Here is a 24,760-nt window from a genome sequence, read left to right as displayed (position 1 = left end):
ATAATTTTAATACTTTGTACTTTAGTTTAAATATTTTTTTTCCAAAATACTGTTTTTTCAAAACATTTCCGAAAATATATTTCCTTTTTTAATATATTCATACATAATTTTTTTAGCACAAAAAAATATAACATTTATTCTTTATGAAATTAATTTTTTTATATTTAATGTTACAGCACATTTTCCAAGGTAACCGTTAATTTTCTCAATAGCCTTGTGTCACTATAATTCGAATTTTTTTTTCATGTGCCCCTAAGTGGCAACACTATAATTGTAGCAATTAAAATTTGCGAGCCATGTTCTGCATTTTAATAATGCATGCAAAAAGCATTTTTTCCGAAAATTTATTCAAATTTTGAGTGCCCTGTATTCAATACTTCATGTACACATACGCACAGCCATGTAAATATGTGTCTACAATTAATTTATTTGCATTCGCGCACGATTTTATGCCAACCTTTCGTTTTGCACGAATTTCTAATTGGCTTTTGGTGCAAAAGGCTGTCATATTTTGACATTTGTTGACAGTTTTTTGGAAATTGCAAAATATTACATTTGTGCTTTATGCGCTGCCCTGGCGTATACGTAACATAAGTACTTCTCAATTTGCTCATATTGCAAGGGATTTGAAAAGCGCGAGCTTGCGATTTCCCAATGGCATTCATTTTTATTAACTCTGGCTTAGCATGCATTTGAAGCATATTTAAAGCACTCAAGCATATGAAATTCGAAGCTTATTGGCGAAATAAAGACATTTATGAATGATTTATTATGACTTCTTAAGTATATTGGGTGTTTTATATACTATTCAGCAAAGCCGACAAAATATATACCCGCTCTTCTTATGAACTTTTTTTGGTGTATAAATATTGAAAACCTTAAGGAGATAGGCCACTCTTCCGACTACAAAAAGAGCTAACTTGGAAAATTTGTTCCGGAAGGAAAGGAAGGGTCTTAATGAACATGTATTTGAGTATATACAAAAATATCTACAAGTATATTGACAATTCCATACAGAATGCCACCAATCTTTGGAAATAAAATTTCTAAAGAGGGGCTCTAGAGACGATGCTTTTCACAAAAACTTTTTATAACGAAAAAATTACACTGACTAAATTTTCTAGATTAGATCACTGACAGTGAAGCTATATTTCTCATGTGATGGTCTTCAAGAACGATCGTCGCCTGATATAAAAAAAAAGCTTCGAGAAAAAAGTGTTCAATATTTTAAGTGTTGAAGCATATTAGCACTTCGACACTACAGAATATAGACAGAGAAAACATTTTGACCTTTTCTAATAATTCTATACTATTTTTAGAAACCAGAAGTATAATTAGGCTAAAAACTCAAAAATTTTTAAAATCATAGACTGGCCTTAACTCCAAAAAATAGTCAAACCATTGTTTCACCACGTACATGATTTTAAAAACTAAAGTGTTTGTCACTTAGAATATTTCTAATAATATATTTATGTAAAATTCGGCGACATTCCTACTCGTGCGTGAGCGCTCCATGTTCCCTTGAAGCTCTTTCAACGGTAAAATAGAAAATGTTTAAACCTTCCGGAAACTAATGTCTCAAATTTTTTCAATTAACCTCAAAAAAGATCCAAACCCCATTTGTTTTGGTGTTTTCGCTCAGAAAATTTTCCCAAAACCTTAAAAAGAAATGAAAATGCTGAGTAGTAAAATAAGAAGAGTTTACAAATATCAAAGAAGCTGAAAAGTTACTTTGAAACCTTCTATATTATGCTTTAAATATATATTCACTTCTTTCAAAATAACAACCACTCTAATAACTCCACCTAACAAAACTTTTGCCCGTCGCCTTGTCGTATACTTAACACCTGCCTAATGACGCCTGCAAGTCACCATGTAACTCAACTATTCAATTAATTAAAATCACCGTTATTGCTTTTCTTCTCCCTCGTCAAATGTAAAAAAAAAAACAATGGCATCGTAACAAATAGGTCACAATGTCCGGCGTGACAACCTGCCTGCGTTTCCCCGGCCAACTAAATGCTGATCTGCGCAAATTGGCCGTGAATATGGTGCCGTTCCCGCGTTTGCACTTCTTCATGCCGGGCTTTGCGCCACTCACCGCCAAGGGTTCGCAACAGTATCGCGCTTTGACTGTCTCCGAACTGACTCAGCAAATGTTCGACGCCAGGAATATGATGACAGCGTGCGATCCCCGTCACGGACGCTATCTAACAGTGGCGTGCATCTTCAGAGGTAAGTGATGTAGAAAAGAAATATTTCTTTATTTACTTTTTAAGTATTTATGTATACGATAAAACTTGTTTAGCCAAGCTCTATGTTTGGCTAAAGGTAACACAGTTGGCCAAGTGGAAAACTCCAGTAAATGTATATAGATATATCTTCGTTAAAATTTAGTATATGTACATACAGCTGGTGCTTTATGATTTCCATGGCTACTAAATATGAATGATCATACCCTTACAAATCAATGAAGCACTCTGGGCTTACCATAAATCGGTTATGACGTCTAATATCAAATACTTCGCCAGCATCGCCGAAAGTGTGTCTACCGAGTTTCTTCGACCTCACTCTAGCAAAAGTTGAACAGTTGAAAAGAAAGTATTCAAATAATTCCATCTCCCTTTATACCCTGAACAGGGCATATAAAGTTTACCCCAATGTTTTTAACACCCAGAAGGAAACGTGTGTGATATATATGATATAAAATATATACCTAAATAGTCGGCACGACAAGCTGAGCTGATTTAGCCATTGCGTATGCAAACTAGTCCTTCAGTTTTCGAGATATCGATCTAAAGGTTTTCAAACGTTTTTTTTTTTTCTCCCCAAGAAGCAGCTTAAATATAGGAGCCGCAAATATGAGATTGCTATACGAGATATCTTATCAAAATTTGGTGTGGGCGGTTGTCTGAAGGAAAAATTCAATATCCTAAGAAATTGCGCAGATCGGATTAATATTGCATATAGCTATATAGCTGCAATACAAACTAATCGAACTGGAAGTAACTTCTTCTAAGGACTTATTTGTGTTTGTGAAGGGGGTTATAGCTTCGGTGCAACCAAAGTTAACAAGTTCTCTTTCAACTTTGGCAATTTGTGCTCCACAAGATATGAAACCATCCTACAAGCGGGTATATGGAACATTGTCAAGTTAAATGCCAACAATGTGGGCTAGATGAACCTTGTTATGGAAAGTAGTTCACAGAACCTCTTTACCGTTTTGTTTTATGGCAGAATACGGACTCATTACCAATCTGATGAAATTGCGATAACAGTGCTCTCTTTAGCAAGCTCATCACCTTTGCAGTTCCAGAAAAATTCACATTACCTGGCAGCAAAATTTTTCGGATGGATAACAAAGTAGCTTGATACTATTAGTAAAGGGGTCAGACACTCCTTGACAAATCTTGATTGCACTATCAGCGATCTCTGCTAATAGAGTGAACATACAACTCTTTAAAGGAAGCTGCAACCAACTATTTGCAGCAGAAATCGTCGAGCTCATTAAAAAAAAACTGCAAACTTGAAGTGCTAATCCTTTCTAATTGACAAAGCTTTCAAAAACTCCAATCAGATATTTTTGATGTAGCAGCATACAAATTGTTCAAGGCAAATTTAGAAACAAAAAGTCTCCGTGATAATTTTAATGTGTTTTATCAACAGGAATATCAATTGGCAATAGATAGCTTTACCAGAGCTTTAACCAGACGGATCTTATCTAAGCCAACATAATATATCCTTTGATCCTGTTTTTCAACTGCCAGCTCGAAAATTATTACATCCGAACCGTGAAGTTTAATTGTTAAATTGGTTGATAAAATTTAAAACATCTTTAGTCATAAAAAGCTAATATTTAAGAGTAATTCGATCGAGGTTCACTCTGTTTCTGGGTTTGTTGGGTATTTTGGGTTCATACTCGACTCGTACCGATAAAGCTGAATTTTTTTCGCATAGAGCAACGATTCTGACCGAATTTAAAGCGAAGAACGCAATGAATACCATCGATCAACCACAGTATCCACCAAATTTGACTCTGCCTGTATTTTTTTTGTTCCCTAAACTGAAATTACCGCTCCGAGGAACTCGTTTTCAGTCGATCGAAAAGATAAGACAAAATTCGCTGAGGGAACTGAAGACCAACCCAAGAAGTTCTCATGAAAATCGTTTTCAGGACTGAAAAAATCATTGGCATAGGTTTATTACATCTGATGCGTATTACTTTGAAGGCGAAAAAATAATTTTTGATGAATAATTAAATATTTTGCATTTTTCTTACAATTTCCGTGTACTTTTTTGTCACGCTGTATAGGTAAATATATGTACGTATGCATTTCCTTCAACATTTATTTAATACCTTCGCTTTTCATTGCTTGATGAGTCGTACAAATCCTTTACACTGACATTGACTTATCCTCGTGTCAGTCGCTAAAGCGACGCCTTAATGCCACGCGTATTTATGCAATTCGTTGCGAATGATTAATTAACAGTATGCGTCTGGCAAATGCGCGTGGCATGACACCGAATATTTGTATACTATAATACTCCTTTGACTCGTAGATAGCTTAGCACTCAGCTTACGTTTACTAGCTGCGGGTCACTGCGCGCTTTTGCTGATTAAAATCTGCTGCTACTATTCCTACCAGCTCGTGAACACCCTCTTTTGGAGCATATTACGCTCGTATTGGATGAAAAATGCGTTCCACTATCTGCCAAACGCCTGTTGCGCCAAACTTGTTGTTCGTGCCTGCACCACCAGCAGCTGATTAACGTGTTTAGCTGGCGATTTGTCAAAGGTCCGTAAGCCATTTTCGTTTTATTTCAACTTTCGCTCTTTTTACATGGCTGATTTGCGGCGTGTGTTTGTTGCCTAACTCCAATAGGGTCTTCGTCATGCAACTGACCGTTGGTTAGTACAAAAAATTGGCGTCTGTAGTGCGGTTAGTCTTGGTTGTCCGTTCAAACACTCAAGTTAACAAATGATAAGTAAAAAAACACTCTCACCCTTTTTCGCTCGCGGGCCTATGACTTTTCAACTCGACGCCACGCCACAATTTGTTGTGGTTGTCAACATGTGCCACTCTAATGCGGTTTGCCACAATAGATAATACAAACTTGAAAACAATAAAGGCATTTCGAATACAAAAACCCGTCGTTGACGCAAAAAAGAGAAAAATAGTTTTTTTTTTTTAACAACAACACATAAACACCTCGTTTATTTATTTGGTGTTTTTTGTTGTTATTTTTCTGTTTTTTTTTTTCCAAAGCCACCTCGTCTGCCAGCCGAAAAATAGGCAATGTAATAATAATAAGGCAAACGGAAACTTCGCCACTTTGTCATTCCATTTAACACTTAGTCTTCTTTGCGTCTACAACAACACATAGATACCTCAGTCTGTGACATATATATATAAGGAAAGTATAAATAATAGTCGCTTTCTGCGTTTGCTCCCACAGTCACGTTTCGCCGTTGACAGCCCAACAAACCAGCCAAAAAGGCAAAGCCTACTTTTGGGCCCCACTAAAAATGATTAATGAATTTGAAAATTTTTAACAAACTTACGGCTCCTCGGCCACCCACCACGCCCCGACACGCCGCGCACATTGTTTGTGTTTTATTTTTACTTTTTTTCAATGACATTTCGGTGTTAAAGAGTGCGACTTGTGCCCAACTACCGTGCTAACAAGCATATGCCTCTCATTCCAACGGCTGGAAAGACTAATTTCTAAAACAAAAAATTAAGTAAAAGTGGAAATGAAATAATTAATAATGTGCCGTTAAAAAGGTGTCGCATGTGCGTGTACTGGCGTTTTGTAATCCGGCTTTGTTGTTGTTGTTGTCCTCCGAATTAAACGGAGCGGCGGATTAATGTGGCAAATTTGTGTGTTTTAGGGGAAAACAAGTAAACGAATTGACGAAATTAATTAGCAAGCAACCGCGTGGGATTTCGGCGAGCAGTTACTGTTGCGGATCAAGGTGCGTATTTTGCGTTGATCATCAGCTGAGCAATTTCCAAAGCAAAATGGTTAATGTTTGATCAACATTTTGCAGGGAATTAGCCTGTTTTAGCAAGACCCGACCTTAAGGCGAAAAGGGTTAGATGAGTGGAGGGAGGTGAGGCTCGTCGATTATGAGGCTAATAGGCAAGATTTGAAGTTTCCAAAGTATCCAAACCACTATTACTTTAAGTTTTCTTCAGGTCTTCTTTTGCGTTCGATAGTGTTTTCTGTTCCTCCTTCCAATGTTCCGTCTTTGTTCCATTCTGACAAAAACCACCCATCAAACATTGAAGAGAAGCTCCGCCGTTTTGCTTGATTCCTCTTTTTGTTGCAACTTGGACCGTATATCAGCAATAACGGCTGTAGCGCCGTCTTGTTCTAACCAAAGTTCGTCTACAAATCCTCCAACTCAGCCTGGAAAAAGTCCCTAATCATACCGACTCTGTTGAGCGATTAAATTGATCGAAAATTTGACGCAGCGGGGAATGAAGACTAACTGCAATGCCATGTTTTTGCCTTCAGCACTTCGATGAGCAAATAAAGTGAAGTTTTTGGTAACTACAAGACCTCAGTTGATTTCGAAACTGCAATAGTAATCGAAGAGATCATTGCAGCTCTGCCTTCGCAGAGGCGACTTTTACACCTGGTTGACCGATCACTCTTGCCAACAGCTGCTACTTCAGACTGAGTTGGCAATTGAAAAGTAAAGTTCTCTTTCGACGAAGTAGGACCAAATTCTACAAGTTCTTCATCATTCCCGTCCTGCTATATGGTGAAGTGGCATGGAGAATAAGTCGGCTTTAAGAGTGTTCGAGAGAAAGGTTTCGCGGAAAATGTATGCTCCTTTGCGCATTGGCAACAGCGAGTACCGCTGTCGATGGAACCGTGAGATATCTGACGACATTAACATAGTTCAGCGAATCAAGAGACAGCGACTACGCTGGCTAGGTAATTTTCTACGTATGGAGGAGAACACCCAGTACCCGCCAGTGGAAGCAGAGAAGATTTCCACTCCGTTGGAGAGATCAGGTGGAAAAGGACCTGGCTGCACTTGGTACTTCGAATTGACGCCAAATAGGGAAAAGAAGAAACGTTCACTAGATTTTCTTCGTTAAAGGCAAGTCCGCTAGAGAAATGTTTCGTGAGGTTGGTGATGGGATGGTACCCTATCACTTCGAACTATGGAGGAATGGTTTCGACGATTCAGAGCGGGTGAAAACGACACCATGGACGAAGAAACCCGATCAATTCATGAAAACCATCGAGTTAGACCGGCATGTGGCATCTCGTGACATCGCCCAGAAGATGGCAGTTAGTCACCAAACCATTTTATACCATCTACGGAAGGCTAGATACACAAAAAAGCTTGATAACCACCTGCGATATGCTGGCGTTAATGGCGACTGGCGACGAAAAATGGATCATATACGACAAGTCCGGTGAATCGTCCCAAACAGTGGTGGGATTGAAAGGGAATCATCCACTATTATAATAGCTGCTCCATTTGGACGGACGCTTAAATGTATTATCTACTGCGAACAACTGGACCGCTTGCAGCAGGCGTTCGATCAGAAGTGTCCAGAATTTGCCAACAGGAAGGACGTAGTGTTTCACCAGGACAACGCCAGACCACACACTTCGTTGATGACTCGTCAGAAGCTACGAGAGCACTTATGGGAAGTCTTATCGCATCCACAAACATAGCCCGGACGTAGCGCCAAGTAATTACCACCTCTCCCTGTCTATGGCGTATGCCCTTGTTGGTGTAAAGTTGAACTCAAAAGAATCTTGTGAAAAGTGACTGTCCGAGTTCTTCGAAGGAAGGATGGGGCTTCGACGAGGAGAGTATTAGTTGCCGTTTAGATTAATTTATCGAACGAAACCGCCGCATATTTGAACTAAATCCGATCACAGTAAAACTTTTTATAAAGCATTGAATAAAGAGCAAAAAAGCGGAAGGGAGATATTTTAGAAAAACTTCCACACTGAATTTGAGCCCATGAAAAATCACACCAATTACCGATTTGTATAAAGAAATATTTAACTGTTTCCAAACTTCGTGAAATATTCAAACAGTCAACTGTTAAAAAAGCAAACCTCCATCGAGCTATTCCGCTGAGAGTAACTAAAGTGAACTTTGCCGAAGTAAATTATTGTCAAAACACACAGCAAAGAGAATAATCAAACTAGAAGTATGCAAACAGACTAATAAACGGAATTTGTATTATTCAAAAACTCATGGGGAATTCATTTGCTACGATTCGTAAGCAACAGCACCTGTATTTAATATGTATGTGGCCATAAACACAACACGACTGTAAAGTTGCAGCAGATGTGGTTAAGACGCAGCAAAATAATTAATCAAAATATGTGTGGAAAATAAAAATGAAATAGCAACAAACAAGCATTTCAGTTGGCTTCGGAGATTCGCGCCACGCAAAGCGACAGTTTCTTTTTCCACGTGTTAGGAAAATTTTACAAACGTTAAGACCAACTGACTAGAGCTTAGCCTAGATGAGCCCAGCTAAGGATTTTGGCAGCCAAACTCTCAAACAGAGAGGTGAGCGAAGAGACGGTGTTAGGTTTCCAAAGGTGAGCAAGTTGCCGAGTCAGTGAGGCTAAGCGTAGACAAATCGCACGCTGTGCAAGCCATTAAACGCGATCCCGCAGGAATTACGTAGAAGCCGCCGTAAAAGGTACACAAATAAAATTCAATGAAGCGGCAGATTGTTGGTTGCGCGTTTTCTTATTTCTTTTTTGTTTTTTTTTTTTGTTTTTTGTTTTGCTTTTTCGGAGTAACGCTACGGAAATGGCAGCGTAAAAGCTGACATTAGCAACAGTTTAACATTTCATATTTGGGGAATTAGGGATACGGTTGTATTATATATATATTTTTTTTTTAGTATTTGTAGATTTCTCCACGGCCTTTGCTTTGACATTTGCCTGGTTTTATGCCCCAAGTTTTAGACTTATGCATTTCTGACACATGCACATACTTATATTAGAATCTTTCATTAGGAGCCATATACATAAGGCTAGTTCGGAAAGTATGTAAGCGATTTCTAAAAAATAACAGAATAGAAAAAACTTTTCACAGCTCTTTATAGCTGTTTCAATAAAGAAGGATTAGGTCTAAAAGTTGAATGTACTGCTAAAAACACTTAACAAGTCAGGTTTACACTGTCTATCATAGTAAATTGTTCCCTCTACACAGCACAAAAGATAAATTCTGAAATTTTACTCTCTTCTGGGTTTCATGAACCCGAGACTTTTTTCCTTCTTATAATTATATAGAAACAAATTATAATTTTTCTGTGGTTGAACCATTTTTAAAAGAGTAAATAATAACATAGTGATAAGTTTGCAGAATAAGGTGAATAAAGTAGTTTCCTTTCAAATTTCTGCAACAAATACGATTTGTTTTCAAACAAATACTAAATTTCAAATTTATTCTCCGGTTGTATAAACTTAAACTGGTATCCTGATAAAGTGTATCACTTCTTTCACGGACAACAGTCAGAATATAATTTTATGCCGTGTGATCAAAAATGTAACTCTTGAGCCGAATGCAATCACATCAATAACAATCATGCCAATATCGCGCTTTTAGCAGTTTTTGACAGTGCTGTTATTTTGGCAGGGGAGCGGTTTATCATCCGATTTCATCCATTTTCACACTTTCGGTAATAGTTCTTGTAATAATTGTCCTACGCAAATTTGCCTTTTATAGCCTTGGTGGTCTAAGGGATATGTACATTAAACCTACTAGAAAGCGGCGTCACGCCCTCTTTTCACAAAATTTTCAGCTTACAGATGCGAGCCAAAGTCAGTTAGGAGTGATTGCATAACGATTATTCCGATAGTTTCGAGGGAGACAGGGCCACTACCACCCCGACGGTGCCAAAGCAAGGCGATCTGTTTGATGTGACCATTTTGCATATTGTCCATAAAACATGCTGTGTTTGGTATAAGTGATGTTGTCGGAACCCAAACGGAGTATACTAAGCTACAGCCTGAGCATCCCTCCTCTAAGTCTAATTAATTTAGATTGATAAAATTCTAAAACAACTAGGGGAGGTCCTCCCAGCGATTGCTGTCTGGAGAACAACTTAGAAAATACAAGTATATGGCACATATTCATATCGAGTTTAAACACTTTTCTCAGTCTTATATGCAAACACTTTGCCAAACTTCTTCTGTTTCGAGTCCCTTGGCTGTAGACAAGCAGCAAAGCTTTATTAAGTGCTTACGTTCATAATATGGCTTACAACTGCAGTGTTGATTTATCTCAATAAATGTTTGAAACCCATCGAACTTGCAATATCCTACATCAAAGGTGCATTCCACTGTTCCAAGGAATACAAAATTGTTGTTATGATCGCATAAAAATCTGTGTTTGGAAATAAGTCTGGGTCTATTACGATTATGAAGTCGTTTGGGTGGCGTATCATATCGTAATCGCAGGAAACAGCAAAACTGATGAGCTTGCAGGAAAGGGATCCTTAGCTCAGTCTCATCAGCCAACCACATTTTCACTATAGCGGCACTCGTTCGGTCCATAGTGGAACTTAAGAGGTTCAGTGAATTATTAAGAGCAAGTTAGTTTCTTCTCGCCACAATGAAGGAAGTGATACACTGTCCTAGGAGTGAATACTGTCCTATGAAAGCTAACGTCTCTCTCCTCCACTGTCAAGATTTCGCTATACTAAGATTGAAGCAACTCGGTAGTCATATCTTCAACGGACCAGACGTTTTGGTTGGAATTGATTTTAGCCACCTCAACAAGGCGCTTTGCCGATATGCGATTACCGTTTTGATCCATACTTAGTTCTGGCGTTCCCAGCTCTCTAAGTCCGATCATTCCTAAGTTAACTAATTACAGCCTGATTACCTAACGTAGCTGACCTCACCAGCTATAATGACATAACTGTCATGAAATGTTATTAGATGGGTTTTGAATTCATCTTTCTTACATTATTTAGAGAAATTATATACACTACAACAACAAATAAATAGCGCCACATTCTTTTTTATTAGAACCCGAGCTAGTTAAACCCAAACCAATTACTACCATATGTGAACCCGATGGCTTACGCATAGGTAAGCATTTTATGGACCTTCTTCAATACAATCCCGACACATATCTATCCTCGCCATGACCTAGAAGTGATAGTATATCTTTCATTTGAACTCCACTATTAAGTTTAATAAACGCTTTCTAAACTCGGTTTTCAATGTTGCGAGCAAAGTACCCCTAAAGCATTTCTGTTTGAATAGATTATTTACGAAATTCTTAGTCACTTACCACTACTAACTCTTCAAATTGCGTACATTTCATTTCATTTCGCAGGCCCAATGTCGATGAAGGAGGTCGACATGCAAATGTACAACATACAAAGCAAGAACAGCAGCTACTTCGTTGAATGGATACCAAATAATGTTAAGGTAGCTGTTTGCGATATACCACCGCGTGGCCTCAAAATGTCCGCCACATTCATTGGCAACACCACAGCCATACAGGAGATCTTCAAGCGTATATCCGAGCAATTTACGGCCATGTTCCGGCGTAAGGCGTTCCTGCATTGGTACACCGGCGAGGGCATGGACGAAATGGAATTCACCGAAGCCGAATCGAATATGAACGATTTGATTTCCGAATATCAACAGTATCAGGTAAGAAATTTGTGTATTTGCCAGCAACCCACGGACAAACCATTCGAGTATTCGTTGTTGATTATGTGTGTTGCTGAGTGCATAATGTTGATTGTGGTTGGTGGCAATGGAAATGCATAGGCATGTTGGCTACTCCTGCATGTTGTTTATGTTTGTAAAAGCGCGCTCATTTGTTTGTATGTATGTGTTGTATGAACAACGTGGCATAACCGGCAACGGGAATCGATTGCTTTTAATTAAAAACCGTTGCTGATTCCTGCTATCAATACTTGCTTGAGTTGTTGTTAGTAATGCCTTGATAGGTGTAGCAGTTTGAGGTAGATTGGATCATTTTGGAATGTTGTCGAATCGTTATTCATTTTTCGTTTTTCTTTCCATTTCATTTCACTCCATAGGAGGCCAGCGTCGAGGATGATGTTGAATTCGACGACGAACAAGCCGAGCACGAGGCGTACGAAGATAATGCCATACAAAATGGTGGCCTCTAATGACCAGCTATGTGGAAAATATCGAAATCAAATGGTGTGTGGAGTTGATCGACCTTTCGCCCAACTGTAATGTTTTCAGAACAATAATTAGTTTTGCTGTTGTTCACCTTACAATGTAATTTGCATATAATGTTTTGTTAAGCATAAAACATTTAGTATAATAAAACAAATAAAACTAAAGTTGCAAATATTTTGTACAAACAAAGAATAATATTGCTTTTTACTTTCTGCAATTTGGAGAATATACATTAGTAAATTAAGGTGTTAAACAGATATTCCTTAACTCCGAATGGGGCAGTTGGAGAGCCAGTTGGAGAAATAGTAAAAGCTGATAGTTCCGACTAGGAAACTAATTCTTTATATTTACGAGGTCAAGCCTTAAAGTACTTAAAAAAATACTGAAAGTTGTTAAATATAATTTAAAAAATACGTTACAGAAAGTGACGGATTTGGAAATCAATTATATTGTACCGCACTTGGTTGGGTGTTGGACCAAACAAAGTTTTGACCGAAAAATGTTACACACTATTGTTGTAAGATGTCGAAGTTGATTCTATACATTTTTTTTTTTTTGAACTAAATAGAAATACTTTTTTCAATAGCCTGTTTTTGATAGATGACGCGTGAGTCGTGTCAATGTCGTGTTATTTTTGTGCAATACTAATTGGCATTTCATCATGGAAAGACTTACGCCTAAATAACGGTTACAAATCATTCAACTTTATACGAAAATTCACGTTCTGTAAAGGTTTTTTGTTGCGGGCTTTGCTCAACTTATGGTCAACATAATTGGCATAATGAGCGCACTATTCGAAACAGCATCACCCATCTTGATACCCAGCATACATTATTAGATAATGTTTTCGAGCCAAATTTTGCTCAGCGATGGGACCTCTGGCTCAATGGGTATGTAAACAAGCAAAATTGCCGCATTTGGGTCGAAGAGCAGCCTAAAGAGATTCAAGTGCTGCCATTACATCCAGAAAAAAAAACCATTTGGTGTGGTTGCTGGGCCGGTGGAAACTTCGCACTATATTTCCTCAAAAATAATGACGGTGAGAAAGTAACTGCCAATTGCGACCGTTATTGCGCCATGATAATCGACTATTTGATGCCTGGAATTGAACCTCATGATCTCGGCGACATTTGGTTTCAACAATTCGATGTCACATCCCACACGTCGCATCAATTCATGGATTTTTTGAGAAAAACCTTCGGTGAGCAGATAATTTAGCGTTTGAGTCGATGGTCTGATCACCAAGATCGAGTCTATGAGGACAATCGATTCAGGTCTTGAAGTAAAACATAATGCGTGTCATTCGCCAGTTACTAGTTACTCGAACGAGTCATCGAAAATTGGAGTATACGGGTGGGGCGTCTGAGACATAGCCGCGGCCAAAGTAATATGACTGATTTTCTTGCGAACACCCACTGGATTCGGTAAAGGTCATTCCTTAACGAACGAGCGGCTGGTTAGTTATCGCCGAGCACCTGGAGAGTCAGGACAAACATTTTCGTGTTCTGGAGCAAAGGTACGCAATTAAATTCTGTGTGAAACTCGTTAAATCTACGACAAAGGCGTTTGATATGATCAAGAGACTTATCCAAATGTTGCTTTAGCAAGAAGGCACCAGGTCTTTTTAGAGGACCGGGAAGAGGTCGTTGATAAAGACCGCACTGGGAGACCTGCGACTTCGACAAACACCGACAATGTGACTCGCGTGTGCAAAGTTGTGAACTCAAAACGCCGACTAAGTATTCGTTTAATTCCCTAGATGTGAAATTTATGTTGTTGTTGTTGTAACGGCAGAAATTCTGCCGATTTGTAAGTTCAATTTATCAAAATCTTTGGTTCGTGACATTGCGACGGAGCATCCCAGCCGATTGACCTCCCCCCCCGGACTTTTTTTGTGTCCTTGCCTGAAAAGGCCGATGAAAGGCAAGCATTTTGAGACAACAGATAAAATTTATGATTTTATAAAATCATCATCCATCCGTAAATATTAGTTAGAATTTATAAAACCCTTAAAAAAAATTATTGCTTCACCATGCAATTGTTGGCCAGCGCACTCTACCGTTGCTTAATTCTATTGGTTAAGCTTTAAAAAGTGCAACAGGCTTTGCGAAGCTTTAAGCTACCTAAAGATGTTACTAGCTTTTTGAAGCTCTTAAACACTCTTAACCAATTCCAAAGTTTATTTTTATAGCACGAATCGCTATTTAGTTTATTGAAATGTCTTATCAAAATTATATATTTTATAGCGGATAATTTAGGAGCACATCTTGTCGCGCCAATTCCAACAACATAGGATCATCGAAGAATTTGTTAATAGAAACATCTTCTGACAAGCCCTTGCGACGTCTTGTCTTTATCATAAATTCACGCGCCAGGTGCGAAGCTTGTTGCGGCTCTAATGGTCTTATCACTATAGACTTATCCAACGGATCACCTGGTACAATCTGCCAATGATGAAACACGGACAAGCAAAAGGCCTGTCCCTGTGTATGTGTACGTAAATCGGTCTCGAAACCGAACGAGTCAATGGCTGGTATAAATGCTTTGATGGTGTAGAGGGGTGAACCAGAAACTGGAGCATCTTGTGTTACATGACCTCTGAAAGATAAATTATATTATTTTTGAATAAACTTCCAGATTTACTCGATAGCTAACCTTCTTCGAGCTAAAACTGTATACACAGCCGACACACAATCGGCTGGCGCTTGTACTTCTACGAACAAATATGGTTCCATTAGACGCGGCGTGGCCATGAGGAAAGCGGAATATGCAACACGACGTGCTGTGGGTATGACCTGACCACCACCACGATGCAAGGCTTCGCCAGCTATCACAGCGTCCAATATTTTGAATTTCACATTACGTATGGGCTCCTCGCAAAGCGGTCCCTCACGCGTACCCCATTGGAAACCTTGTACTATAGAGTCCTTAACCGAGGTAAGTAAATTCTTATCTACTTCGGATGGCAGTGTATCATCGACCAGAATGTTTGGTCCAGTTGCATCTGGTCCGAACGCCCATATTGAACGTGCCGCCAGCAAATCCCAATCATAATTTACTTGGAAGAACTCGCCGAGTCGTTTTTTATTCCAATTAATTGACACTACTTCATTTTCGATATCCTCCGCGAGCCCTTTTTCCAACGGCTCGGAAATCATGGTGATCTTGTTCTTCTTATTTGGTGTCTCAGCGAAACATTTCAGCGAACTGGTCTCTACCACAGTCTCGCAGAATGCTACCACAGGATCAGCAACTTTGATGTCAATTTCCGAATACATTTTACGCAAATCATGCATCACACAATCCAAATAAAGTTCGCCAGTGCCAAGTATGACATGTTCTCCGGATTCCTCTACACGTGTCGATAACAACGGATATGATTTATTAGCTTTACGTAAGCCATCCAACATTTTCGGCAACTCCGAAGGATTTACTGGTTCCACGGCGATTTTTATTATACTCTGTGTATTGAATTTCAACGGTCGGAAAATGTACAAGTCTTCAGGCGCATTTATGTCCACAATAGTGGATGTCTTAACAATGCACTGATCAATGCCCTCAATTAGTACCCAATTGCCAGCCGGTACACGATTTAACTCCACTTTGTAACGTGCTTCGTATACCCACAGTCGACCTACTTGCAAAACTCGAGAGTCTTCTTCATCTTGCAGCGTGTAATTTTCACCCAGCACCCGCACTTCCTGACCTGCGTGCAACGTGCCAGAAATTACACGCGCCATAACTTGGAAAAATGTGCAGTCGTCCGTGGGATACATTTTAGCGCTGTGCACCATTAATGTGCCATTTTGATTGCATTCCATCATATCTTTATAAATTTCGCCTTCTTTCGGTCCAGTATATATGTGATCCACCTTACGTTTAGCGTTATCCAGTGGCGAACTAATGTGCTCCACACACATATCAACAAAGCCATTGAAATCACCCATAAAACGATTGCAAACCAGACGTAAAAGTGGGCGTATATTCGATTTCATTTCCTCCTTAGTGATACGAATATTCAGCTCAGCCAATGTATCGGAGAGTGTAGTATCAACATCGCCAACGACTTGGGCAATAACCTTATACATAGGTTCCAAAATAAATTCGACAAAACTACGTTGTGCTGAGTTATGCGGTGGCTTTTTAGTAAACTTACGACTGTGAGAGAGAATGTAATTGTTAGCTTGGACTAATCAGCAAATTATATTTAAACTTACGATTTACTGTGGAAATACATATCACCCCACAAACGCTTGGCGAATTCTACGTAATTAACGCCATTATAAGTGTCCGCATAAAGTTTTGCGAAGGATTTCAAAGTAAAACAAAAACCATACAGCGAACTAGCGAAACACACATTGCCCAAAGCCGGTGAAACTAACAAATTGTCGTTGCCACTGCCATAAGTGCTGGAATCAATTGACATTAGCTTCGTATATACAAAAAATTCTAAACGCTTACATACCTCAACAACGCATTTATTTCTTCCACAATATGTTTGAGCTTGAAATACGCATCCTGTGGTGGTAATTTCAACTCCAAAACCAAACGATCAATCTAAAGCAAATAGAGTATTTAACAATAGCAACAGAATTGTATGTCATACCCAAAACTAACCTTATTAATGCAAACAGTTATTGCCATTTTCTCTTGCACTGCGTGCTTCAGCAAGCGTTCAGTATTCAGCATTACACCTTCGGCTGCATCTACAAACAACACAACACCATCGCACATACGCATGGCTGCCGTCACTTCATCCGAAAAATTCACATGACCGGGCGTATCAAAAACATTCATCAGAAAGCTTTTTTGCTTTACATCCTGCAAAACTAAAGTCACTGGTGTCGCCTTGATACTACAACCTCGCTCCTGCTCGGTAAATAATGTATCAGTGTAGCGAAGTGTGCGCTCTTCAGCTTGTTCGAATTGTGGATGGGTCTGACGTATTAGACAATCTACAAATGTTGTTTTTCCGTGATGTAGATGCCCCACTAGTGCGACGTTTCGTATTAATGGTGGCGTGTCCATCAAATCTGCCATGAATTCCATGTTATACGTAGTTTCAGGAAGTTCTTGTTCTTTAATTTGAAATTTTAGTTTCTTAATGGGTTCAATAAGTGGCTTATCGAGTGGTTGCGCATCTTCCTCTTGAACAATAGTTTCCACGTCAGGCCCATACACTTCGATGGCTGTGGGATAATAACGTTTGTCTTCATGCAATACAACCGCCGTCACTTCTTTATCTTCGTCATCTTGGTGCTCCTCCTCTTCATCCATAGCATCCTCCTATTTTGTTTCATTGGATTAATACTTTGACCCTAAGACCATTAATGCACTTACGTCTTGTTCGTCCTGCGGTTCTTGTTGCCCGTAAATGCTTTGGTCATCATCTTCATCACTGTCTAACTCGGGTCCAATGTAGTTGCCGAACTCATCATACAAATCCGCATCCATATTAACGTTTCAAGAATTTGATATTTTACACTTCTGCAACAACTATTTTAGTGAAATTTATTCATAAACGTTTACAATCATCAACACTTGTTCACATTAACTTTCACAATCAGAAAAACATGTATTAAAACATAATAGCCCTATTTTTCATTGACATTAAAAATGGGATGTTACTTACAATTCAAATCTGTCGTTTTAAATATTGTTTAAAGTAAATATTATATTTTAGCTCACGATGTGTAAAATTTACTTTACTTTGCGCGTTTCCCAAACTTTAAGCAAAGAATACCGGCTGTTTACAGCGTTGTATTTGTATTATTCAAAGCATTTTTTCAAATGTTAGTTGAACACAGCAACCCTAAATCTAAAGGTGTAAATACACGGACGATGATTGCGAATAAAAAGTCGAATAATCGTCAAAGGCGTTCATTCAAGTGAAAAATAATGGCATATGAAAATGTATATGGTACATCTAAAGTAATATTTCATAGTCTCCGTAATGACGATTTGCCTTCGCATCAGATGATAATAAAATTGTACTTTTCAGTTCTTTCAAACATTTAATTAATTAATTATATTAACTCAAATATTTAAGCTAAATAATGTTAATATGATACACAGTTAAGCGTAATTAAAAATATCAAGGAACTGAGAATTATTTATGTACACAGGTTATTATATATTTTTGCTAACCTTTCATTTACTTAACGTAATATTTCAACTTTAATTTATAACATTATTATCAATGCTGCACACTCTCTGACGATTTGAAGGCATTAGGACCAGAATAATTTTCTATTAGCAAAGATTTGTAGCGTCTCAACTGTACACTGTATCCTTCATCACGCTCATTGACGTCGAGTACAACTACACGAGATATCACCAAATGTGTTGGATTTGCCTGACTAAAACCACGCACTACGTCGACCTCATCTCCTACATGGAGCTACGTTCATGGGATAAATATTTTAGAATCTGATTAAAAAACATAATTAGTGATGCTATACCTGAACGCTTTTCTTGTTAATTTTTTTCCCATTCACTCGTACTTTGCTCTCATAGAAAATAGTCTCTACTTTGCTGCAATGATAAAAGCAATGAGAGTCTATCGTTTGTTGTTTCGTGTAAACATTTACTTCCTAGCCATTCCCAAGCCCGCTTTCAGTACCAAGTCCGCGCGTAGGGAGTTTACACTAGTCTTCAATACTTTAGAATCGCGTTCATCCTTAAACTCAGCAGTCCTCTCATCGTCACTATCTTCGTCGTCATCTTGTTGTTTGGAGTTTTTATTATACTTGTGGAGGACATCTCCTATATGAACTTGTCGACACAACTGTAGCTGTTGACTGCTACATAAGTTATTGGTAATATCAGTGGTCTTTTGATAAATAGTAAAATTCCGCCGCACAGACGGCGTCTGCAACGCGTTATTTATTCTATTGAAATTTTTTAGATGTCGTAATTTTAACATTTTAATTCTAAAAGAACTAAACGTTGACAGACGCAATGTTGCGAAAATAAACCGTAAAGCATAACCAAAAAAAACGGCATAACCTCACTTAAACAGCTGAGTGAGAAAGCTACCATACGAAATATTTAACTTAAAAATTGTTGCAAAAAAATTAGTTTTTATTTTGTTTATTCTTTTTTTGTATTTTCTTTTTAGGTTTCCTATTCGGATTAGGTTGTATTTTATGTACAGTAAGTGGTTGATAAATATCTGGCAGGAAATCATCTGAATCGCTAAATGTATCAACACGTTTTTCCTCCATTTGTTGTGTAGTGTCAGCAGCTTTCATTTCGTCATATTGTTCTGTAGTTGCGTGCTTTCCAACACGTTCAGCTACTTTGTTTAAAACTGCAAACAAATGTTTTTCATACTCTATTGAGTCAGCTTTAGCAACTTCCTTTCCTTCAGTAAATGAAATAAAGCCGTCATTGCTTTTAGTAATATTTTTAATTTCTTGTGTTTGAACATCAACCACAGGCGGCTGCTTACAATCTTCAATTGCTGGAATTTTCCTTTGTATTTTTTTATTTTTTGGTTTTTTTACAGTTTCTGGCTTTAGTTGCTTTGTGTGTGCTGTAATCCACTGTATAATCGAATCATCCATGTTAGTTTCTTTCATTTCATCAACTGTGGGAAATACCACACACAATGCTTTAATACCAAAGACATTTTTGGTGACATTCTCCAATTGATTTTGCACAAAAACAGGAACTGTTGCATTTTTTGCTTCAACATTCCGTGCTATTAATCTGACCAAAATTCGTGGTTGTATACTACGTGATATCAGAACGCAGGAGCATTTAAAATTATTAATGGCGCGCAGACTGCTTTCCAAGCCCAAGTGAATATGCCTTGATGTAACAAATGGTTGAGGCTCTAGGCCACTTTTGCTGATAACCTCCTTTAGTAAATTGACTAATTCTTGTAATTCGTCATCTTTGAGTGAAGGACTAAAACAGAAATTGAATTCAAAATGGAGAACGTAGTAAGCCATACAAATTATTTACTTACCATTTCTCCTGGAATGGATTTGCCAGAATTGTTTTCAATTTTGGCAAACCCTTTCGCTTTCCATTCTGTTTATTCGTGTTTGTACTCATTTTTTCACCTTTGTATTGAATAAAAACGTTATTAGCTAAATTTTGAGAGATGAGAATTAAATTCGGAAATTTATTAATGCGGGCAAAAGCAAAACACAGCTGATCAATTGAATATGCAGGGCTGCATGTTGTAGAGAATAAAGTATTTGGAGTAATCGATAAATAAGACAATAATATCGCTTTTAGTCTTAAACTAAACAACTCGTTTAAAATTTTGTCAAGTATTGGTATTACATATATTAAAATGATCAAAAGATACGCAATAACTGCATATATTCTAGGTTTTTTCATATTTATTTAAAATTATTAACTAAACTACTTATTAAAAGTAAAATTAATATTCATCTAATGTAGGCATCACGTCAGTATCGTAAGTATATCTCACGGGGGTTTTTATTATGTCCTTAACCTCAACGGCTATATTACTATTATTATTAATATGATCTGTAATTGTTGCATTTTCAGCGTCCATTATTGATGTTTCTGTGTTTTCAGATGTTTCAGTAGGGCTCCAAGTACTATCAATATTTGCTTCTTTAGTATTTGAAAGTTTTTCTGGTATAAATAATGATGTGCTTGGTTCAATCGTATTTTCTGTTGTCAAAAAGGGTGATGCTGTGTCCACTGTTGTTGTAGTTTCGGCACTTTCGTATATTTCTGTAGAAGTTTCGTCGTTACTACAACAAACTACAGTGGTGCTATCGAACTCAGAAGATATTCTTGTAGTATCTTCGACATCCCACGCATTTGTTGACCTTACCGTTATAAAACTTGTCGTTTCTGTATTAAACATGTTTTCAATAATTTCTGATAATTTGTCTGTATTGGTTGTTTCTTCTCCGCTTTCAGTACTTGCCCAGTTGGAGGTTGTCGTTTCCATAGCTGTCGTTGATTCATTAGCTTTCTCTGTGGTAGTTTCTTCTGTGGAGACAGTCTCCTCTGTTGGCATTGTTTCAGTTGCTGTTATCTCATAAGCATTTGTTGTAATTGTTTCCCCACTTGGATTTTGGGTGGATGTCACCAACAAATACAAAGTTAATGCATCAGCCACCTCAGTTGAATAATCCTCCAAAGTTGGCGTTGATTCAGTTTCCGTTTCGCCATAAATACTTGAAGTTGTCGAAATAGTTGCATCGGTTGTAATAATATCTTGTTTTGTTGTAATGCTCCCCTCACTATCATTCTCCGTGAACCAGTCCTTCATATTTACCGTAATTGCATTGGCCGTCTCAGTTGTAGAATCCTCAAACATTGTTGGTGTGGTCAATTCATTTTGTGTTGTTGCCCAACTATCAGTGGTCCTATCGTCTAGTGTGGTTTCAGTTGGAAATGTTTCTGTTGTTGTTGACTCAGTCACATCAGTGTGCTGAGAGATAGCTTCCTCTGTGGTTTCCACTACCGATGTTGTATCCGAAACTTCTGTAGTTTCTGAGGTTATCGTTGATACCTCTGTAAATTGCGTATCCTTGGTGGTTACCACAGCAATGCCGGGCGTCTTCGTGGTTACCTCAGTTGTAAATGTTATGTCAGACTTTATTGTTGTAACATTCTTCTTTCTCAAAGGTGTATACGGTGCATATTTTTTTAGTACAGGCGTTTTGTAATTTCGCAGGCTTTCTTTTACTAAAACTACGAATTCGGCTCGTGATATTGTGGCAGGGTTTTGTAAATTCCGTGAGTTATAAGGCGGATAGCTAACTATTTGATATAGTGATTCGCTGCAATTTGTTGGCTTATGTTTTCTCACATACTCTACAATATTTATAGCACTATAAACAAATCTGAATCTGAGAATTGTCGCACAAATCGCGAAAATCAAAACGAACCTCATTGTGATTTGAAGTATGAAATTGCACTGAGACGGCAAAAAATTGTCACCCGAATGCAGAGGAGGATATTAAAAAGATGAGAGTATATGTGTACCTGCGTGTACACGCAGTTTTCCATTATCTGTGTTTGCCATAGTCTTCTTCGAAACTTACCTGGCATAACTACACATATTAGTTTACATACCTAAAATCCATTAGAGCAAAAGAGCTCTTCCTTAAAAAATATGTATGTATACTTCTGTATGTTGTTGTAGCCTTTATTTTAGCTGTAGCTTAAGAATTCGCCGTTGCAAATTTTCATTATTGTCTGGATGTCTGCCAAGTTAATGATCGTATCGAATGCTAAGGGATCAGTAGGGTAATCTGGCCTGTTTTTTGACATTTTTTTTTCATAGAAATTTTCATTCCACAATTGAACTTTTTTCACATATCATGAGGTATATCGTGGAGTGTATAAACAACTTTTTTCGAAGTTTTTCCTCAATTTTTTCTGTCGGAGAAATGGCTGGGTGAATGAGATGCGTTTTTTCACTGGCGGACACGATTTCTCATGTTTGGATCATCTGAAACACATATGTAAACCCAATTTATTCTTAAAAAGTACGTGAAACGTCCATACAAGATTAATCATGTTTTATATTTTATTGACAATGTTGTGACAAAATCTATGTACAAAAAGTTAACAAAAAAAAAAAATCTTTTTCTTTATCAAGATTTTTTCATGATTCTAATAGGGACGATAACCATTCACTCTTTGAGAATAAATTGGGATTTTGTGTTTCAGATGATCAAAACATGAGAAATCGTCGCAGTGTTTTGATCTGGCTAAGAGAGCTGACCATATACTATACATACATACATACATACATACACATAGAGGCGTGGGTAAAACGAGTGTTTAAGAGAACTATGTTTCTACTGAACTAATATTATAAATACAAGCCATTGTCAGACAGGAGGAGTGAATGACAACCCATTAATTTCCGTTGAGTCATCGCGATCCAGCTAGCGCAAGACAATTTGTTTGCTGCGTTCGTGTTACGTACTGCTCTTAAAAAAACTGCCAACCTCACAAACTAATAGTAAGAATTAAAAAAAAAAAAAAACGGGAACTACAAATTGTGCACAAATTTCTTTACACATGTTATGAAGTTTTGTACGTTTATCCAAGACATTTTGAATGATATATTACTTACCTAAATAATGTCCGCTACCAATTATTGAAACGTACTCATGTCCGGTTATAATAGTTGGGTTTGTATGAAAATAATAATCAAAACGTTGTGTTCATGACATTTGTCCAATTATGGGAGATGTGCGGCTGCCCGTAATGTACATATGTATAGTATACACTAGTGTTAAAAATAGGTGTACTTATACATTTCTAATTTCAAATTAATTCAAAGATTTCTTCAACTTACTTTTCAAATATTTAACTTTAATTATCCCACATAAGTTTATCAATGCCTTCAGCTGCTTATGTTATTATAACACATTCACATGCTTGCAAGCACTAGCACGAAGTACTCCTAGCAACTCTAATTGAGAAAATTGTGGTTAATGTATTATAAATACAACTGTTCGAACAAATAGTATTTGCCGAAACCTCTCACTACAGAATTAATTTACTTTCAACGCTATACTTTTTCCATTTTCATATTTAAAATCACAATTTTTCACTCACGAATCGGAAACTAATGCGCGACGTTTGAAATGGCGGCGGAAACTGGGCAAGGAAGAAGGAAAAAACTTGCCAATATGTTAAAAATATAATTGTATTCGTTAAGGCACACAGAGATGCAAGTATAACGAAATTAAAAAGCTGCATACAAAAATGTTTCGCTAAATTAAATGTTTATAATTAAAATTAAAGTGCAGTAGAATGAATAATAATAATGAATATAATATGTGAAAATAATAAGTAAATAATTTTAGTGCGCGGAATCTATTTTATTCTTCTTTTTTATAGGCGTAGACAACGCTTACGTAGGTTTAGGTTTACGCTGTTTGGTCCCAATTGGAGATTTCAAATGTAGGCATGTCCATCTTCACCTGATCTTTTCAATGGAGTGTAGGTCTTCCTCTTCATATGCTTCCTTCGGCGGCTACTGCGTCGAATACTCTCAGAGCCGGAATGCTTCAACCGGACGATATGACTTAGCCAACGCTAAGTCTCCGCGGTCTCTTAATTCGCTGAATTATGTCAATGTCATCGTATGTATATCTGCGATTTTCGGCGGTGCCAATACGGAAAAGACCATACATCTTCCGCAGAACTTTTCTCTCGAACTCGTAATGCAGAATGATCAGATGTTGTCATCGTCCATGCTTCTGCACCATAAAGCAAGACGGGAATAATGAGTGACTTGTTAAATTTGGTCATTAATAGTCAAAAGAAGGAATCATCTCTCCCTAGGGTTGCGCACTGGCTTTGGGACCCGCCTCTTTTTTGACCTCCCTTTTTTGATCTATTTTATTATTCGATCATATTATGAGAAACATAGTAGTGCTAATTTTATTTACATTATATATAGATATGAGGAAAAAGTTTTCAACACAACTGAAAATGAAAAAGAAACAAATATGTAGATTTGTATTGTTAATAGTTTTATACTCAAGTAAAAGGCGATCTGGCATCACTTATTTTTTGTGCACTTTATCTTCTATGGAATATTGTGCCATCTATTGGA

The 24,760-nt window shown here is 37.6% G+C and overlaps 5 protein-coding genes across 8 annotated transcripts in view; 1 reads left to right on the top strand and 4 right to left on the bottom strand.

Annotated features, from left to right (window-relative positions):
• Positions 1-12,372, top strand: part of LOC108975728 (tubulin beta chain) — a 116,123-nt gene extending 103,751 nt beyond the window's left edge. For both annotated transcript variants that reach the window (XM_018944426.1, XM_018944425.1), the window contains exons 5-7: positions 1,971-2,235; positions 11,351-11,673; positions 12,069-12,372. In XM_018944426.1, the coding sequence (XP_018799971.1) occupies positions 1,971-2,235; positions 11,351-11,673; positions 12,069-12,161 (681 nt within the window). In that variant the 3' untranslated portion in view covers positions 12,162-12,372. The remainder of the gene's footprint in view (positions 1-1,970; positions 2,236-11,350; positions 11,674-12,068) is intronic.
• Positions 12,373-14,355: 1,983 nt separating this feature from the next.
• On the bottom strand, positions 14,356-17,892 carry LOC108975721 (116 kDa U5 small nuclear ribonucleoprotein component). 3 transcript variants are annotated; one of them, XM_018944416.1, is made up of 7 exons: positions 17,882-17,892; positions 17,518-17,664; positions 16,795-17,463; positions 16,643-16,734; positions 16,395-16,586; positions 14,833-16,335; positions 14,356-14,775 (listed from the first exon to the last, which is right to left on the bottom strand). In XM_018944416.1, the coding sequence occupies exons 2-7, from the start codon at positions 17,629-17,631 to the stop codon at positions 14,418-14,420; spliced, it is 2,928 nt and encodes a 975-aa protein (XP_018799961.1). In that variant the 5' UTR covers positions 17,632-17,664; positions 17,882-17,892; the 3' UTR covers positions 14,356-14,417. The 3 variants fall into 3 exon arrangements, with proteins under 3 accessions (XP_018799961.1, XP_018799959.1, XP_018799960.1); XM_018944414.1 differs by lacking the exon at positions 17,882-17,892 and adding an exon at positions 17,810-17,849 and having other exon boundaries at positions 17,518-17,673; XM_018944415.1 differs by lacking the exon at positions 17,882-17,892 and adding an exon at positions 17,810-17,847.
• Positions 17,893-18,280: 388 nt separating this feature from the next.
• Positions 18,281-19,161, bottom strand: LOC108975724 (uncharacterized protein C6orf203 homolog). The gene is made up of 3 exons (XM_018944420.1): positions 18,768-19,161; positions 18,639-18,711; positions 18,281-18,577 (listed from the first exon to the last, which is right to left on the bottom strand). Exons 1-3 carry the CDS (start codon positions 19,100-19,102, stop codon positions 18,374-18,376), a joined length of 612 nt encoding a protein of 203 aa, XP_018799965.1. The 5' UTR covers positions 19,103-19,161; the 3' UTR covers positions 18,281-18,373.
• Positions 19,161-20,562, bottom strand: LOC108975722. Its single transcript, XM_018944418.1, has 2 exons — positions 20,153-20,562; positions 19,161-20,091 (listed from the first exon to the last, which is right to left on the bottom strand). The coding sequence occupies exons 1-2, from the start codon at positions 20,530-20,532 to the stop codon at positions 19,254-19,256; spliced, it is 1,218 nt and encodes a 405-aa protein (XP_018799963.1). The 5' UTR covers positions 20,533-20,562; the 3' UTR covers positions 19,161-19,253.
• Positions 20,563-20,968: 406 nt separating this feature from the next.
• LOC108975723 lies at positions 20,969-22,118 on the bottom strand. The gene is made up of 2 exons (XM_018944419.1): positions 21,098-22,118; positions 20,969-21,021 (listed from the first exon to the last, which is right to left on the bottom strand). Exons 1-2 carry the CDS (start codon positions 22,070-22,072, stop codon positions 21,004-21,006), a joined length of 993 nt encoding a protein of 330 aa, XP_018799964.1. The 5' UTR covers positions 22,073-22,118; the 3' UTR covers positions 20,969-21,003.
• Between the last annotated feature and the right edge of the window lie 2,642 nt (positions 22,119-24,760).

The sequence above is a fragment of the Bactrocera latifrons genome, unplaced genomic scaffold (assembly GCF_001853355.1).
Source record: "Bactrocera latifrons isolate USDA-ARS-PBARC rearing strain unplaced genomic scaffold, ASM185335v1 scaffold_69, whole genome shotgun sequence".
NCBI classification, from domain to species: domain Eukaryota; kingdom Metazoa; phylum Arthropoda; class Insecta; order Diptera; family Tephritidae; genus Bactrocera; species Bactrocera latifrons.
This window is presented reverse-complemented; position numbering and strand designations above follow the sequence as displayed.

What these genes read in the sequence shown, in the direction of transcription:
- LOC108975722 (XM_018944418.1), bottom strand. Translation starts at nt 20,532, where the DNA reads ATGAAAAAACCTAGAATATATGCAGTTATTGCGTATCTTTTGATCATT. An exon ending in AATCCATTCCAGGAGAAATG is followed by an intron (nt 20,092 to 20,152) that starts GTAAGTAAATAA and finishes TTTCTGTTTTAG; the next exon opens with TCCTTCACTCAAAGATGACG.
- LOC108975723 (XM_018944419.1), bottom strand. Translation starts at nt 22,072, where the DNA reads ATGAGGTTCGTTTTGATTTTCGCGATTTGTGCGACAATTCTCAGATTC.
- LOC108975724 (XM_018944420.1), bottom strand. Translation starts at nt 19,102, where the DNA reads ATGTTAAAATTACGACATCTAAAAAATTTCAATAGAATAAATAACGCG. An exon ending in GGCTTGGGAATGGCTAGGAA is followed by an intron (nt 18,712 to 18,767) that starts GTAAATGTTTAC and finishes TTATCATTGCAG; the next exon opens with CAAAGTAGAGACTATTTTCT. An exon ending in TTAACAAGAAAAGCGTTCAG is followed by an intron (nt 18,578 to 18,638) that starts GTATAGCATCAC and finishes CCATGAACGTAG; the next exon opens with CTCCATGTAGGAGATGAGGT.
- LOC108975721 (XM_018944416.1), bottom strand. Translation starts at nt 17,631, where the DNA reads ATGGATGCGGATTTGTATGATGAGTTCGGCAACTACATTGGACCCGAG. An exon ending in ATGTATTTCCACAGTAAATC is followed by an intron (nt 16,336 to 16,394) that starts GTAAGTTTAAAT and finishes TCTCTCTCACAG; the next exon opens with TCGTAAGTTTACTAAAAAGC. An exon ending in ACAGTTTTAGCTCGAAGAAG is followed by an intron (nt 14,776 to 14,832) that starts GTTAGCTATCGA and finishes TTTATCTTTCAG; the next exon opens with AGGTCATGTAACACAAGATG.